Source organism: Porites lutea, chromosome 5 (genome assembly GCF_958299795.1).
Source record: "Porites lutea chromosome 5, jaPorLute2.1, whole genome shotgun sequence".
Taxonomy (NCBI): domain Eukaryota; kingdom Metazoa; phylum Cnidaria; class Anthozoa; order Scleractinia; family Poritidae; genus Porites; species Porites lutea.
Window position 1 is genome coordinate 24238856 of NC_133205.1, and position 13466 is coordinate 24252321.

Sequence of the window (13466 nt, forward strand, 5' to 3'; positions counted from 1 at the left end):
CGAGTGGAGAGAAGCGGCAACAGGAAATACGTTTGCCTTCGCAAGCTAATGGTGGCTAGAATGTGAGATCGTTATGGCATTTTCTGAGGCCTTGCGTTAAGAAGCTATAAAGCAAGCAAACACTGTAATATTCCAAATCAAGCAGTCAATCGAGGTTTCTAAATATGATGTCTATGGACACGGACTCCTTGGGTATTATCTCTTTCCAGTGGTGAGCTCGGGGATTCTGCCTCTGCCTCAAACTTTGGCGGAGCAATGCACTGGGATGGGGAAAGCACTTCCATAGAGCTGATGGATTTGGCAGCGTCTGCGAAATCAAACCAGTTCTTGACATTTCCAATTCCCTTCATGCAGGAATTCGCCATTTGTTTGATTTCTTCTGGAGGAAGAACCCTATCCCACAGATTAAAGCCAGTGAACTTGAATTCATGACCGGTTCTTATCCCCAACTGAAGAGTCCCTCCGCCGTCATATCCAAGAGCAACACCTGTTTCGGTCTTCGTCTTGATACCGTCTTGGTATTGCGAGAAAACGCCGCTTTCTTCAGAAAACGAGATGCAATAATGGTGCCATTGTAGATCATCCAGATAGTTTTTAGAAGTGATTCTGCAAAAAGTGGGGAGCATGCATTGGTTACAGTACACTGGTAACTTCACTGTTCATGAACTAAAGGTTATTTCTTTGTGACCATTGTATCCTAGACTGCGTGTCATCGCGCAGCTTAGCATTTCTAGACTAGTTTCACTAACCGAGAGGATATTGGAATTTTTTTTAAAAGGTACCACCCAAACCAGTTTCGTACCTGTCTTCTACCAGATGACTCTGTCCATTCCATGTACTCTGCGAAACCAGTAAAGTCATTTTGTCAGCTTCCTTGATCCAAAGTAATTGAAGATTTTGAGGTCTACTCCCTCTGACAAAATAGTATGCCATACGCCAACCTAGATCATGGAAAGCGGTTTTGAACTGGATCCACAGGCACATAGTCAGAGATGGTAGAGGAGGTATTTGACGTGCCGTAAGAGTGTCGTCGCTGCTTTTCACGAGTCCTGGCTTCAGGTCGAAGGTTTCTTAAAGAAATTATTAAAAGCGTAATCGATAGTAGATTTAAATCCTTAAAAGGGTGGATTCATTGGCAACATGCAGCCATACGCGTGTAGCTGTCGTAAATTGAAGAACGAAATAAATTCCGGGGGGGGCGCTGCTTGGGTCAATTTTTGCTGGGTGTGCTTCGCTGGCCTCTCGGACTGCCCCAACACCATTATAATCTCTTTACTAACCAATCATAGACCCCATCTTAGTCACTTTTGGGCAAATGTAACTTACTTAGCGACTTTCAGTCTATTTTTTGCTTCTACCTAGCTCATTCAACCTTTTAACTAGGTCGGTCATCCTGAATAGGATTCACACATTCTTCTCAGATTCCTAGAAACAACACTTTTCTTAACCCCAAGATCCAGAAAATGTGCGATCCTATTCTAGTAACTCTCGTGAAAATGTAACCCCATTATGGTCAATCTCGTCGTGAAAATACGATCCCATCCCCTCTTAGGTATACAGAGAAGAGGTTGTTACGTCACGTTGCTATGGTAGCAACGTCACTTAAAAAGTGGATTCGCACTGTTTCAAACTCCATCGATCTTTTTAAATTTTGTTTAATTTGTCATTTGCTGGCGGAATTTTCAGGGTTGAATCCGGAAAGGACCGTATTCTAAGTTTAGAAAAAGAAAACTTTTGTGTTGAGCTCACCTACTCGATAAAGCGGGCGAGTGAAATTAGGAAGTTTCATGTCGCAGTCGTGCAACAACGGCTAAGAAATGTACAAAAAAAGCGCGTGATGCACGTGCAAAGTTGTTCTTTAGCCAGTCTAAACCTATTGCTTTTTGGTGTTGTAAAATCTCCCTATTGTTGTGAACCAGAAATTTTGCTACCATAGTAACGTCACCGTCGCACTTCTCCTCTCCATTACAGTCGTCCCAAGAGAAATCGAAGATAATGGTTAAGCAAAATTTGGGGGGTAAACAAGGTGCACTATGATCTATGTGAAAACATCCTGGGAGACCCAGGGGCAGATAGTGGGGGCGAGGGAAAGTCGCCGCAGTTCTGCCTTCTGATTGGACAGAAAAACACAAAAGTTTTCTGGCACCAATCAGAAGTGAGAACGGCGGCAACCGTTTGGAACTGGTCTGGTAAGGACATTGTCCCCAGGGACTCTTCTTGCCGTTCTTTACTTTTCTTCGTGCCATATTTTTCCGCCCGTTTAGACTTTCCCTCGCCCCCACTATCTGCCCCTGGGTCTCCAAGGATGACGTGAAAATGGTGTATTACATTTATTATTGTTTTATCGTTGCCTAGGCCCTGGGCCTCAGTATTCCACGCGGCCTTTGCGTTTCTTTTCATGTAGTCCAAGCGAGTTCGTCTTGGGTACGTCAGCGAAATGCATTAGTTGAGAAGGCCCGGGAAGATGCCGTACAAGGACTAAGCAAGTTTTGTCGTGGGTATGCAAATTATGCTAAGTTTAAGTCACGAGCATGAACCGTACAGACCTATATGCAATTTTTCAACGCGTACCAAGGAAACTCGGCGCTCATTGCCGCCGAGGAATAACAACTGCTTCAAATAACAGTTACCTTGCTTACTGATACAAAGCTTCTGTGGAGACAAGAAGTTTGGTTCTTCACAATTAGGCAGACATTTTCCAGTGGCAAGGTCCCTAGCAACTCGACACGCGTTACATTCTTCGGGTTGGGGATTCCCGGATTTTGCCGTGATACAACCTTAATAAACGCAAGAGGAAAAATCACCTATTAACTATATTGAATCACGAGGCGTTTCTATATATTTCCCTATATTAATAAATATTAGTTGATTCAGTATACAAAACTTGCACGACATATCAGATAGCTAGAGTCAAAAGGCACGAACACGGAAGTACGAAAAACCAGAACACAGTTCACCTAGGACTCTCACAGCTAGGAATTTTCAAGGCTTTGATCTGAGAGGAGAACGGAAATTTGGACCTGTCTTGTGAATGCAAAATGCGCTGACGATGGTTACAGTCGGCTAAGGCCGCATATTAGAGTCCTGGGCGATCTCACGTTTTACTAATAGTAAAACAGTCACACGTCATTCTTTATTTGATAGGATTTAAATACGTGGGATCTGGGTCTAAGCACTGATATAAAAAAAAGGGTGTGACCAACGTTTTCTTCTTGGATGCTGACTGGCAAATGCTTCCATCTCGTGATATAAGCTCTGTCATTGAAATCATATTTTCCCCCTTTTCGACCGCATCGCAACCTTTGGTAATTATGGAAGTAGCGTAGCGAGACTGGCAAAGGCGAGTATCTGATGCCCTGAACTAATAACCAGGTTCTCTATTTTAGGAATGGAAACTGAAAGTGATCTCTCCAGATGTGATAGTATCATTCTTAAGTGTCAAATTCTTCAATCAGGAGAAACTAAACATGACGGGTCCATAACATGTAGGATACTTCTGATAATCGTTACCTTGGAGTGGATCGCAGTCCTCGTGGCATCTCTGCGTACACAGCCTCGTTTCCAGGTCCATATACGTGTCTCCTTTGCAGTCTGCCTGGGTCAAGTCACGTGACACAATGTGCGCGTCAATCACATCCAGCTTCCGATCTCCATTTCCAAAGGCGTAAAACCGGACATTTAAACGTTCGCTAGTGTCTAACATGTTCAAGTAGATGTCTCCACTCTCGGTGGTTCCCAGTGTTTTGCCATATTCAATGAGCGTGGTGTTTTTTGATTCGGTGACGCACACAAAGTAAGACTGCAGCAAGTTTGCGTCTCCCAGTCCCCGAGCGTTTGGGTTGTTTGTTGAGGTGATCATTCTTTCCCCCTATACAGAAGAAAAGATACCGTGTGGATTCAGATTGACTTTTTGTGGGAGTTTAATTTTACGGATGGGCGATTTTTCGTGTTTTATCATCGGAAACTAACTCGGACGGGTGTTGCTAGGCTGAGCGTAAAGGTTTGCGCTTTATACCACGATGACCGTGTTTGACGGCTTTGCCTCACGGCGCTTTCCAAAATTCGTTTTACGGTCGTTGTACGACGATCAGAAAGATATTTTCCAGCGTAAAATAAGTTTTTGCGAAAGAAATTTTGCCATAAAAAAGCGACTTTGCGGTTTTTCAAATTTAATCGCGTTGATTTGGCTTCGCCCGATTTTTCGATATGTGCAATTTTCGGACTGGAATGAAATTCTAAAGGGACAGTATTCTAGTAACTTCAACAAGAAATAGGAAAATTTCATCGTCGTTTGTCTGTACGTCGTAGTCGTGCACGCCTGATGACCGCGTCAAAGAAATGTACCAAAAAGTATGGTGCACTTACAGAGCTGTTGTTTCTCTCATGACTAAAGGTGATGTTATGCACCTATCAATGTAATGCCGGCGGGGGGGGAGGCAGGGCATAGGGTGGGGATTTGACGTTTTTGAAAAATTTGCAATCAAATTCCCTGCCCACGGGCAAATCATTCCAGTCAAATGCAACCAAATTTCCCCACCCCAGGCTGCACATTGCTGTCAATCCCAAGGCAGAACCTAAGAAAGGCACAATAAAAATATCTCCAAATAAAACTCTGCAATCTTTTATAAACGTTGCTGCATCACCAAAGATACATGTTCCTGTTACAGCTGCAATTATACGTTCTAACCATAATCCGTGTTACACTGCGTAGAATACATAAACCTTTCGGAGAAAGCCCACATTTTGTAAGTCCAAATACACCGTTCTTAGTAAAGGGTACAAAGAAAGTCAGTTTTATAAGTTTACAGTGATTGTAGCGAATGAGCCATACACTAATCAATTGTACTTGCAAAAATCGACTTGGTTTCTCTTTACTTCCGTTTACTTTGATACCACAGTATATTAAGAGGTTCAATTGATCAAAAACACGCTAAAACAAACGAAATTTGAAGACAAAACAGTGAAATCCACTCAGCCTTCGCTTGTTTTCATTGGCCTCCATGACTTCCTGATCCTTTCAAACCGTATGGCGCATGCGTGAAGCGTGGAAGCGGGAAACATATGTTCGGTCTCATTCTTTTTCGTCCGAGTCGGCAGTCAAATATCTCCACGTCGGGCGAAGAAAGATTCAAATATCCCTTCCCCCGGGAGAACAAGATCAGTCAAATGCCCTACCCCAGGGACAACAAAGACAATCAAAACCCCACCCCCATGCCCTGCCCCCCCCCCCCCCCCCCCCGCCGGCATTACATTGATAGGTGCATTACACGGTACGATTCACAAGGACTATTTTTAGCGCAACACAGTGTTGCAATGTTGGAACAATGTTGTAACCATTCGAAACAATGTTGCAACAATTTTGCAACGCTGCGTTGCGCTAAAAATCGTGGTTGCGAGTTGTCTCGTGTAACATCACCATAAGGACGACGACGACTGCAGTGAGAATCGAACGTCACGGCCAAAAAAATTAATTTGCGTCCTTTTAAACTTTATCGCGGTTACTTAGACCAGCTGCAGCTCAATTTGTCAAATGTAGGCGACTTTTCCTGGAGTAAAATCTAAAGGACTTTATCTTTGATGTTAAGAAAATCAAGCCATTTTTTAGTTTTCGTCAAATGTCAAGAATTCTATGATTGATGTTTCTAGTGTTATTAATTCCTGAATTTTTATGATTATATTATCTTTAACTACTATTTAATTGATGAAAGAATACTTTTTATCTTGAATAACTATTTTGTCACTATATTCCTTCGATCTACTCGTATTCTTGTTTTGGGTTACCTACTCGGCTAGTTCTATGAACTATTTAGGTGTTCCAAACTCTGCACAATGAACCTAAAATTGGAAAATTTCTTTTCCTTCACAATCTTTCATTTTTGTATTTAAAAGCACTGAATTGTATTAATATTCTGGGTGAGTTTAAATAAAAATTGACTCGACTTATCCTGGTTCAAAGAGAGAAAGGAGAATTCGTCGACGTGCCTTCAAGTCGATCCTCCATAAAACGTCGCATTGGGAGGTTTCACGTCGTAGTCTTCCAGTGGACGTCAAAGAAATGTACTATACTAAAAAGCGTGATGCACATGCAGAGCTGTTGTTTGCTTATAAAACAAAAAGAGAGAAGAAGTGTGAGGTCACGTTGGTATGGTAGCAAAATTTCTGGATGATACACCAATCGAATATTCGAACAACTCAACATGTTGAGAATTATAATGGTTTTCTCCCCTATTTATCGATTTTGGCTCATCGCCGAAGAAAGATGCCAGCGAAGTTATGGACATGGCCGCCATATTTGCGGCACCACGGTTTGTTGTCATCCTTGCTACCATAGCAATGTTACGTTTAGACTGTTCACAGTCCCCTATTTTTTCGTGAGATCGTTGAGATATAGCGCGTCTTTTAATGACAGCCATTTTGGTTTTCAAATGTACCGAGGGGGCAGGCGTCGGGGATTATAGCTCTAGGGGGAGGTGGGCGAGAAAAATTTCTCGCTTCCTCCCAAACCGCCCCCTGCCCCCAAAGTAGTTTTGACACTCATGCAAGATGCAGCCCGAAGCGCAAAGCGCTCGATCTCGACGATCTTACGGAAAAATAGAGGACTGTGAACAGTCTATGTTACGTTCTATTGTTTCTTCATTTAATCGTTGTCGTCGTCGGGGTTGTTTAAGTTCCCTATATAGACACTGTACCCTTATAGAATCCGTGTATGTAAAGGAATCGCCACAATTACCTCAGCTTGGCCACTGCAAAATTTTGAGTTTAAGACTACGGTAGCCTGCGAACAGCAGACGCATTTCCGGTCGTCGCTTCTCCCCCTCCGAAGGGAAGGGAGGGAGGGAAGTGACGACCGGAAATGCGTCTGCTGTTCGCGGGCTAGACTACGGTTGTTATTCCTCGTTACCTTATAAATTGCTACTCTCTCAGGCGTTATCTCAGTGTAGTACCAGGTAGAGTTATCCTTAGGTAAGGTAGAAAAAATCACGAACAAGCTTCCTTCGGTGGCTGCCGTGAAATGAAGACATTTGCCATTGCTGTCCGTTGGATCAAAGCGTAGTGAGTTGGACCATTTCACGTTGCAGGGTTGTTTGACCATAGTTTGACTTTGCTGGCTTGCTCTTTTGCTTGCTTGTTTAGTCGCGTCAGAATCGGGCTCCATAAAAATTTTAGCTAGGGTGCGCCCAGTTAAGAACCGGCGAAGCTCGGGGTAGAATTCTTTGGAGACTTTGTAATCTTCTGGCAGTAACTCCAATCCTCCCGTGTTCTGGTTGAATGACAGGACCAAACCGAGAATTGACATCTTCCGCTTTTTAACATCTCCAGTGGCTCCGTTATTGAAGGCGTTGTACAAGTGAAACAAGCCATCGTCTTCGGCAGTCAGCCATTTACCACCAAAGAACTTCACACGACGACTCATATTGCGGGAGATGTTGTAGTCTTCGATACCAGTTAAGTCTTTTTTCATGTCAAAAATGACACGGAACTGTCTTTGACCATTTGTAATTTTCTGCCACATTAGATCAGGTTTGAAGGCTCTCTTTTCTGGTTCACTTGTAACAGGAGTCTCGGCCGGTTTGGGTGGAACGCATTCAGGGAGATTAAAATCGGAGATGGATGTAGGACCCTACAATAATAAAACAAAAATGATTCTGGTAAGTTGCTAGAACAAGAAATTAAAAATGATAGAAATTAACTGATTTAATATCACCCTGGCCCGGGACGTACTCCCTATAATGGCTTGGCTCCGCTCCGCTCGAACGGGGTACCATTTGTTTCAGATGTATGAAAGAAGAGACGGATTTCTTTCATTTTGTTTCGTAAAAGGACGTAAAAGGGCCAACAGACGTATTTTTATGGCTGTGAAAATAATCCAAGAAGACTTCGTGGGTTTGTGCTTTCTTCATATTTAAAAAACATCACGTTATTTACAGTAGAAAGAGAAGATAAAGCTTTGGTCAGTTAAAAGGGGAGCAGCGTTCTAAGCTATAGGTATGTGAAAGGGGTACCATTTTTCAATAGATCGTATACGAAAGGTGTACCTTTTCTCTTAAATATCATATATAAAACGGTAAGGGGTTGGACATCGGGATGGAGCCTCTCCGTATAATCTTTTGTTGAGTACCCCCTGGCACTACATACCTCTTCCATATAGACCTCAATAGCTCTCTTTAAGCTTATCCTTCTTCTTTTGATGGCTTCCTCCAACCCTTTTCTACTGTCAAAGGTACAATAATGTTTCACGGTCGTTCCATTGTCGAGGACAGTCTGAAAAAAGGTCACCTTGTCGCCGTTGGCGTTTGTTTCAGTTCGCAAGCCTGCCGCATGCCCCTCGCAACCCCAATGGACTTTCTCATCTGGAAACAAATCTCTCATTCGAAAATTTAGCAGATCCGTGATGGAACCAACCTGGAAGAGAAAGGGCTTGGGGTATTTTGGAATAGAAACAAGACAGTCCTTAAACGCGGATTTCAAAGTAGGCGAGTAAGCATCGGATAAAATGGAGGCAACTTCATGACTTCCGCCCAATGCTATGATGGTTGTTGAAGTGGTTTTGGATTGATTTCTCGCATAGTCACCTCCTGCGTTACTCGACTTGGCTCCTACACTTGAAAATAAGGTCTTAAACTCCATCTCCATCTCTACGGCAAACTCCTTTTTGTTGGAAACGTCAGATGCGTCCATAAATTTGCGGATCTGTAGCTGACCTCCGAACTTGGATGATTTGATGTAGTGTGTACCCCATCTCTGGATAAAATTCTCTGCAAGAGACAAAACATAATCGAGTCTTATTTTCTTACTTTATTTAAAGTAGGAAAATTTCGCAAAAGAACAGGGATGATTGAAAGGGTTAATGTATGTTTTTCAAATGTCTAGAGAAATACAACCAAGGCGTAAATGGACAAGGACATTTTAATTTTTCATATTTAATGCAAAATCGAGCTTAGAGTTTTTAATTTATGATTGCTCTATCGCACGAAATTCAAGCCGGAAAACAAGAGGATTACTGAACAGAAAGTTACTTTCCTGCCCAGTTCTTTCACGCAGAAGACCGCGCCAAGACCAGAGACAAGTATTTATAATTTACTTTGCACAGCAATGCTATAACAGCTACACTTTGAAACAACAAAAAAACAAAACTGATTTCGAAGATGATTAAGGCAAAGCTTGACTCGAAACATGATCCTAAGAAGTGACTGTTTCGTCGGTTTTGGATGTTACAACATCCAGATTGATTTGTTAATAGTGATACTTGCCTTGTCACTGTGCGACCTGTGCGGCGTCTTCCCAGGCCTTCACGGTCATTGCATTTCGGTGACGTACATTGTATTCGAGAGATTCCGAGAGACTCAAAAACTCGCTCGGACTACGTGACCCCGCCGCGCGGAATAATGAGGCCTAGGAACTAGGCAAATATGACGCGGGCTTGAAGAAAACACTACATTCTTATGGAAGGAATACCGTCAGCAATCTCGACCAATCTCTGACTGGCTTGGCCCAAACTTTTCACCCGGTCACGATGCATAGGAAAATTCGAAATTACTTTTGGTAATCAAATATAAAAACCGCACTAGCACTTACGATATTTGAGCGGAGCTCCTGCAGCGAAGTAAGAGGTCGGGAGGTCCATGTACTCTCTTAAAAATGATAAGCTCAAGTCTTGGGGTTTGACTTCGTCTAGAAATACTTCATATCTAGAACACATCATGACGAGAGTCAGGGGGTAAGAACAGCAATTTTCTCATATTAAATGTTTTTAAACTTGTTTGAGGATATCTATATCATTCAAAGTTCTACAAGTGTATTTTAACCACAAATTCTTATCTTAGGGTAAGGATTTACTAGGGCTTTCCTATTCTTTTTTTCCGGAAAATCATAGAAATGTTATTAGATTGGTGAAAGTTTTTCAGTAAAGTAATTTAATGTATAATGACGTATGCTAAAATAACAAATGTAACCGCTTAGAGTAGAAGTGCATGATTCTATGAAGAGGTAATTAAAGATAACTCAGCGACAAGGTAGTAGAGAAATGTTAAAAATTCTTACTGAACGCGTTCTAGAAACGGAGATATTAGGCTCTAAACCTGGGAGTAGTCAGCAACGTTTTATACGAGGAGACTTCACCACTTTTTTTGTCTTATCACAACCGTAAAATGGGCCTGTTAGCCCTTTCGGGTCCTTTCACAGACCGCAATGACAGATTTCCCAACCCTTTCATATGATTCAGCTACTGAAATCCCTTTCCTTTCATATACCTGAAGCCTGAAAAAAGAACCCCTTTCGGGCGGACCCTCTCCGTATATGCCAAATAGGGAGCTCTAAACCTAAATACGTTTTGTATGTTACCTGTTTACATCGACGCTCAATTGAGCCATGTATTGTTGACTTGAAACTGATGAAGATTCCCCCCATGCTGATTTTACTCCGGCGTAGAAGCCAAAATATGAACCGGACACCCCAGCCTCCTGTTGCAGATAGGACTGGAATTCGGAGCGACTTTCGAACGTCATCATACCACCTTTGGTGTCATAAATACCGTGCACATTCATTGTATCTGGTACGTCATAATCGTCGTAACTAGTAAAAAAAATCGTTTATTTGGTGATCATGACTTTTTAATACCATCAAATGTGTCTAATAAAGAGAGAATGATCTAAGAGAGCGAATCCCTCATACGAGACCCTCTTCCCATGAAAATTATTTTCAATCTATTCTTGGTACTGTGTCATACTGCGTGGTTATTTTAAGGACGCCACCTTACATCTCTCTTGGTCTAATGTACCGATACAATCTCTAAGCCCGAGATTGGTATGCATATAAGTGGAAAAACGTAGGTTTTGTTTGAGTGTACACAAGCCCTTTTAGGAGCAAAGTTCAGGAACCCTAAACCGCCTAATTGCCTCAAATGCCAAAAACCTGCCTGAAGACAGAAGTCCATAGTTTTGGACTCCTGCCGTAGATCTTTTTCTCAAAACTTGCACAAGCCCACGGTGTTGAAAACTTGCTAAAACAGCCCGTCAGTTAAGAGTAAAATTCTTCACTTGTTGGGTTTTTGGCAAATATTAGGCATTTGACAGAGGATATAGGAAATTCAAATGAAATCAAGACTAGCCCTGAAGATAAGGTTTCAATGCATTATTGAATATCCATAGTTCTTACGTTGCTTTTCCAGCGCAGCTCCGTTGAACGAGACTCATTTTTCGTGATTCAGGGCTGTACTCGCCACGCCCATCAAACCCCACGCCCATGAACGCCGCGCCGTCAATCAGGTTCTGTCAGCGGTTCAGAACAAAAAAACTGGGTTGGGATTGCTTTGCTTTGATCATTAGGGATAATTGTCGGCAGTTTTTGAGTGGAATTACGAACGCGATGTAACTGGAGTCGAAATCCTTTTAAACCAAGTTGCTAATAGTAAATCAATCTGACATAGTAACTGAACTCAGAGCACTGAAAACTGGATATCTGGACTCAATAAAAAATGACTATGAAAACAAATCTAAAATGTGAAAACAAGATCTTTTGGTTCAACTTATTTGATTATCATATGAGCGATAACGACCACGACATGTGATAAAAGCACTTCTTTGCTCGAAAATGCGCACTTAATACGTTTATTTTCAAGCTCAAGTGCATTGCAATCAAGTACAAAAATCACCCTGAATACTCACCAAACAGGCATCCAAAGCCCACTTTGCCACATAGCACGGATCTGTCTCCTGGTACCCAGTCCCATAGCAGCCGTTCATCATTACGTTTCCAAGGCCTGCTGGGTAGACGTACGCTGTTGGCTCAGGTTCTTTTGGGGAACCACTATCATCGCTTATTACTGAATCAAGGTGATAACCAGGGGGTACAAACATGTCTTCAGACTGCCAGCCTTTTTCTGGTACAATGTCGAGCTTAATCTGCAAAGCAAAAACAGAGTCATAAGTACAGCACAGTTTGTGTGCCGGCGGAAAAGGCCGGTGTCGGGCATCCCCGCGTTTTGGGAATCCCCATTCCCAAAACCCTGGTGATATGGGCATCCCCTGTAGCCCCAACTCTAGCCCAAATCGCTAAGGTAATATGAGAAGGGGGTGCCCATATCACTAGGGTTTTGAGAATGGGGATGCCAATATCATTGTAACACCGGGAAAAGAGGCTAAATATTGGACCTAGTACCAGTAAATTCTTTAGCAATCTCTGTACTTCAGTAATGAGAAGAGTAAATGACTTTACGAATGACATTTTGACGCTTTATTAAGGCCAATGTAGCGGTCTTTTAAGTGCAGGGGCCGCTGGGGTCTAATTATAGTGCGTAGAGAAGTGAGGAGAGGGGAGGGTGGTGCGAGAGCGTGGATCCAGCTTTCTCTATCTGTCATAAGAGTGCGCTACGATTAACACATTTCCTGCTGGCTACTATCCCAGTGAGGGGCCCTGTTTTGTTTAGACATACTTATTGAATTTTTGAGACTCACAAACGAGCGCCAAGTAATGAGTACGAAAGCTGTACTTATCTTTAATTATTTACTTTGTTATCAAGTCTGAGAGAATAAAAAAGCCCTAAATAGTTGTGTTCTTCTATAGTATAAGAGCCTTGAATAAGCCGTTTACACGATGGCGTCATTTTACTACTACTACTACCAAGATCCTTCAGGATTTTTCGTTAGTGTGCAAACATCTTTATTTCTTATTTATTTCTTACATTAAATAAATAAGAAATAAAGATGTTTGCAAATTAGGACTTTTGTTATTTAAACCTCACTGGAATTACCAAATTCAAATATGAAAAAAAAAAAAAAAACGAACAGGATTCTGGTCTTAGTAGTAAGAAGACGACATCGTGCAAATGGCCCATTGGTCCCGCCGGTATATAATTAACCTGAAACTACCCAAAATTCACCTCTTTCTTCAGGAAATTTTCTGCTTTCTCCTGTGCTTCATCGATAATTTGTAACTGTTTATCTACCATTTTGCCCATAACTTCGATTCCTTTCTCAACCACAGCTCCCTGGACGTCTGCAACGGCGGCGGCGGCAGCGGGTGAATTTAGCCTGACTGGTGCTGATCACTTGGAGCCTGGGACCAAGGTGGAAGAGATACTTTTCCTAGAGCCTTTCACGGCCTTGTCAGAAGCTGATAGCTGGTCTGAGATGGGTTGTAAATCAATCAATCAATCAATCAATCAATCAATCAATCAATCAATCAATCAATGTATTAACGTCAATACGTGGGATGGGGTTGCCCTATGTATAAAACGCATGACAATAAAAATTGTAAAGAAGCCTAGAAAATTAGCCTGACAAGTTTTATTGACGATAGACGTTCTATCTGACATTGTTAAGTACTGTAGTTCTCTATCAGAGCCAGTCGCAAACCTCGAAGAACAAAAAGTAATGCCTGTGCTCTTGAATTTACCAGATGGTAGATTTTCAGTATTTAACTCTACTTAGCCTCAAAAACTTAGTTAACAATTAGTGATCATACCTTGA

The 13466-nt window shown here is 42.1% G+C and overlaps 1 protein-coding gene across 1 annotated transcript; it reads right to left on the bottom strand.

Annotated features, from left to right (window-relative positions):
• Positions 1 to 61: 61 nt before the first annotated feature.
• On the bottom strand, positions 62 to 12955 carry LOC140938125 (uncharacterized). Its single transcript, XM_073387653.1, has 11 exons — positions 12878 to 12955; positions 11664 to 11900; positions 11155 to 11267; positions 10342 to 10572; positions 9577 to 9689; positions 8137 to 8756; positions 6902 to 7621; positions 3511 to 3868; positions 2631 to 2777; positions 803 to 1070; positions 62 to 606 (listed from the first exon to the last, which is right to left on the bottom strand). Exons 1-11 carry the CDS (start codon positions 12953 to 12955, stop codon positions 159 to 161), a joined length of 3333 nt encoding a protein of 1110 aa, XP_073243754.1. The 3' UTR covers positions 62 to 158.
• Between the last annotated feature and the right edge of the window lie 511 nt (positions 12956 to 13466).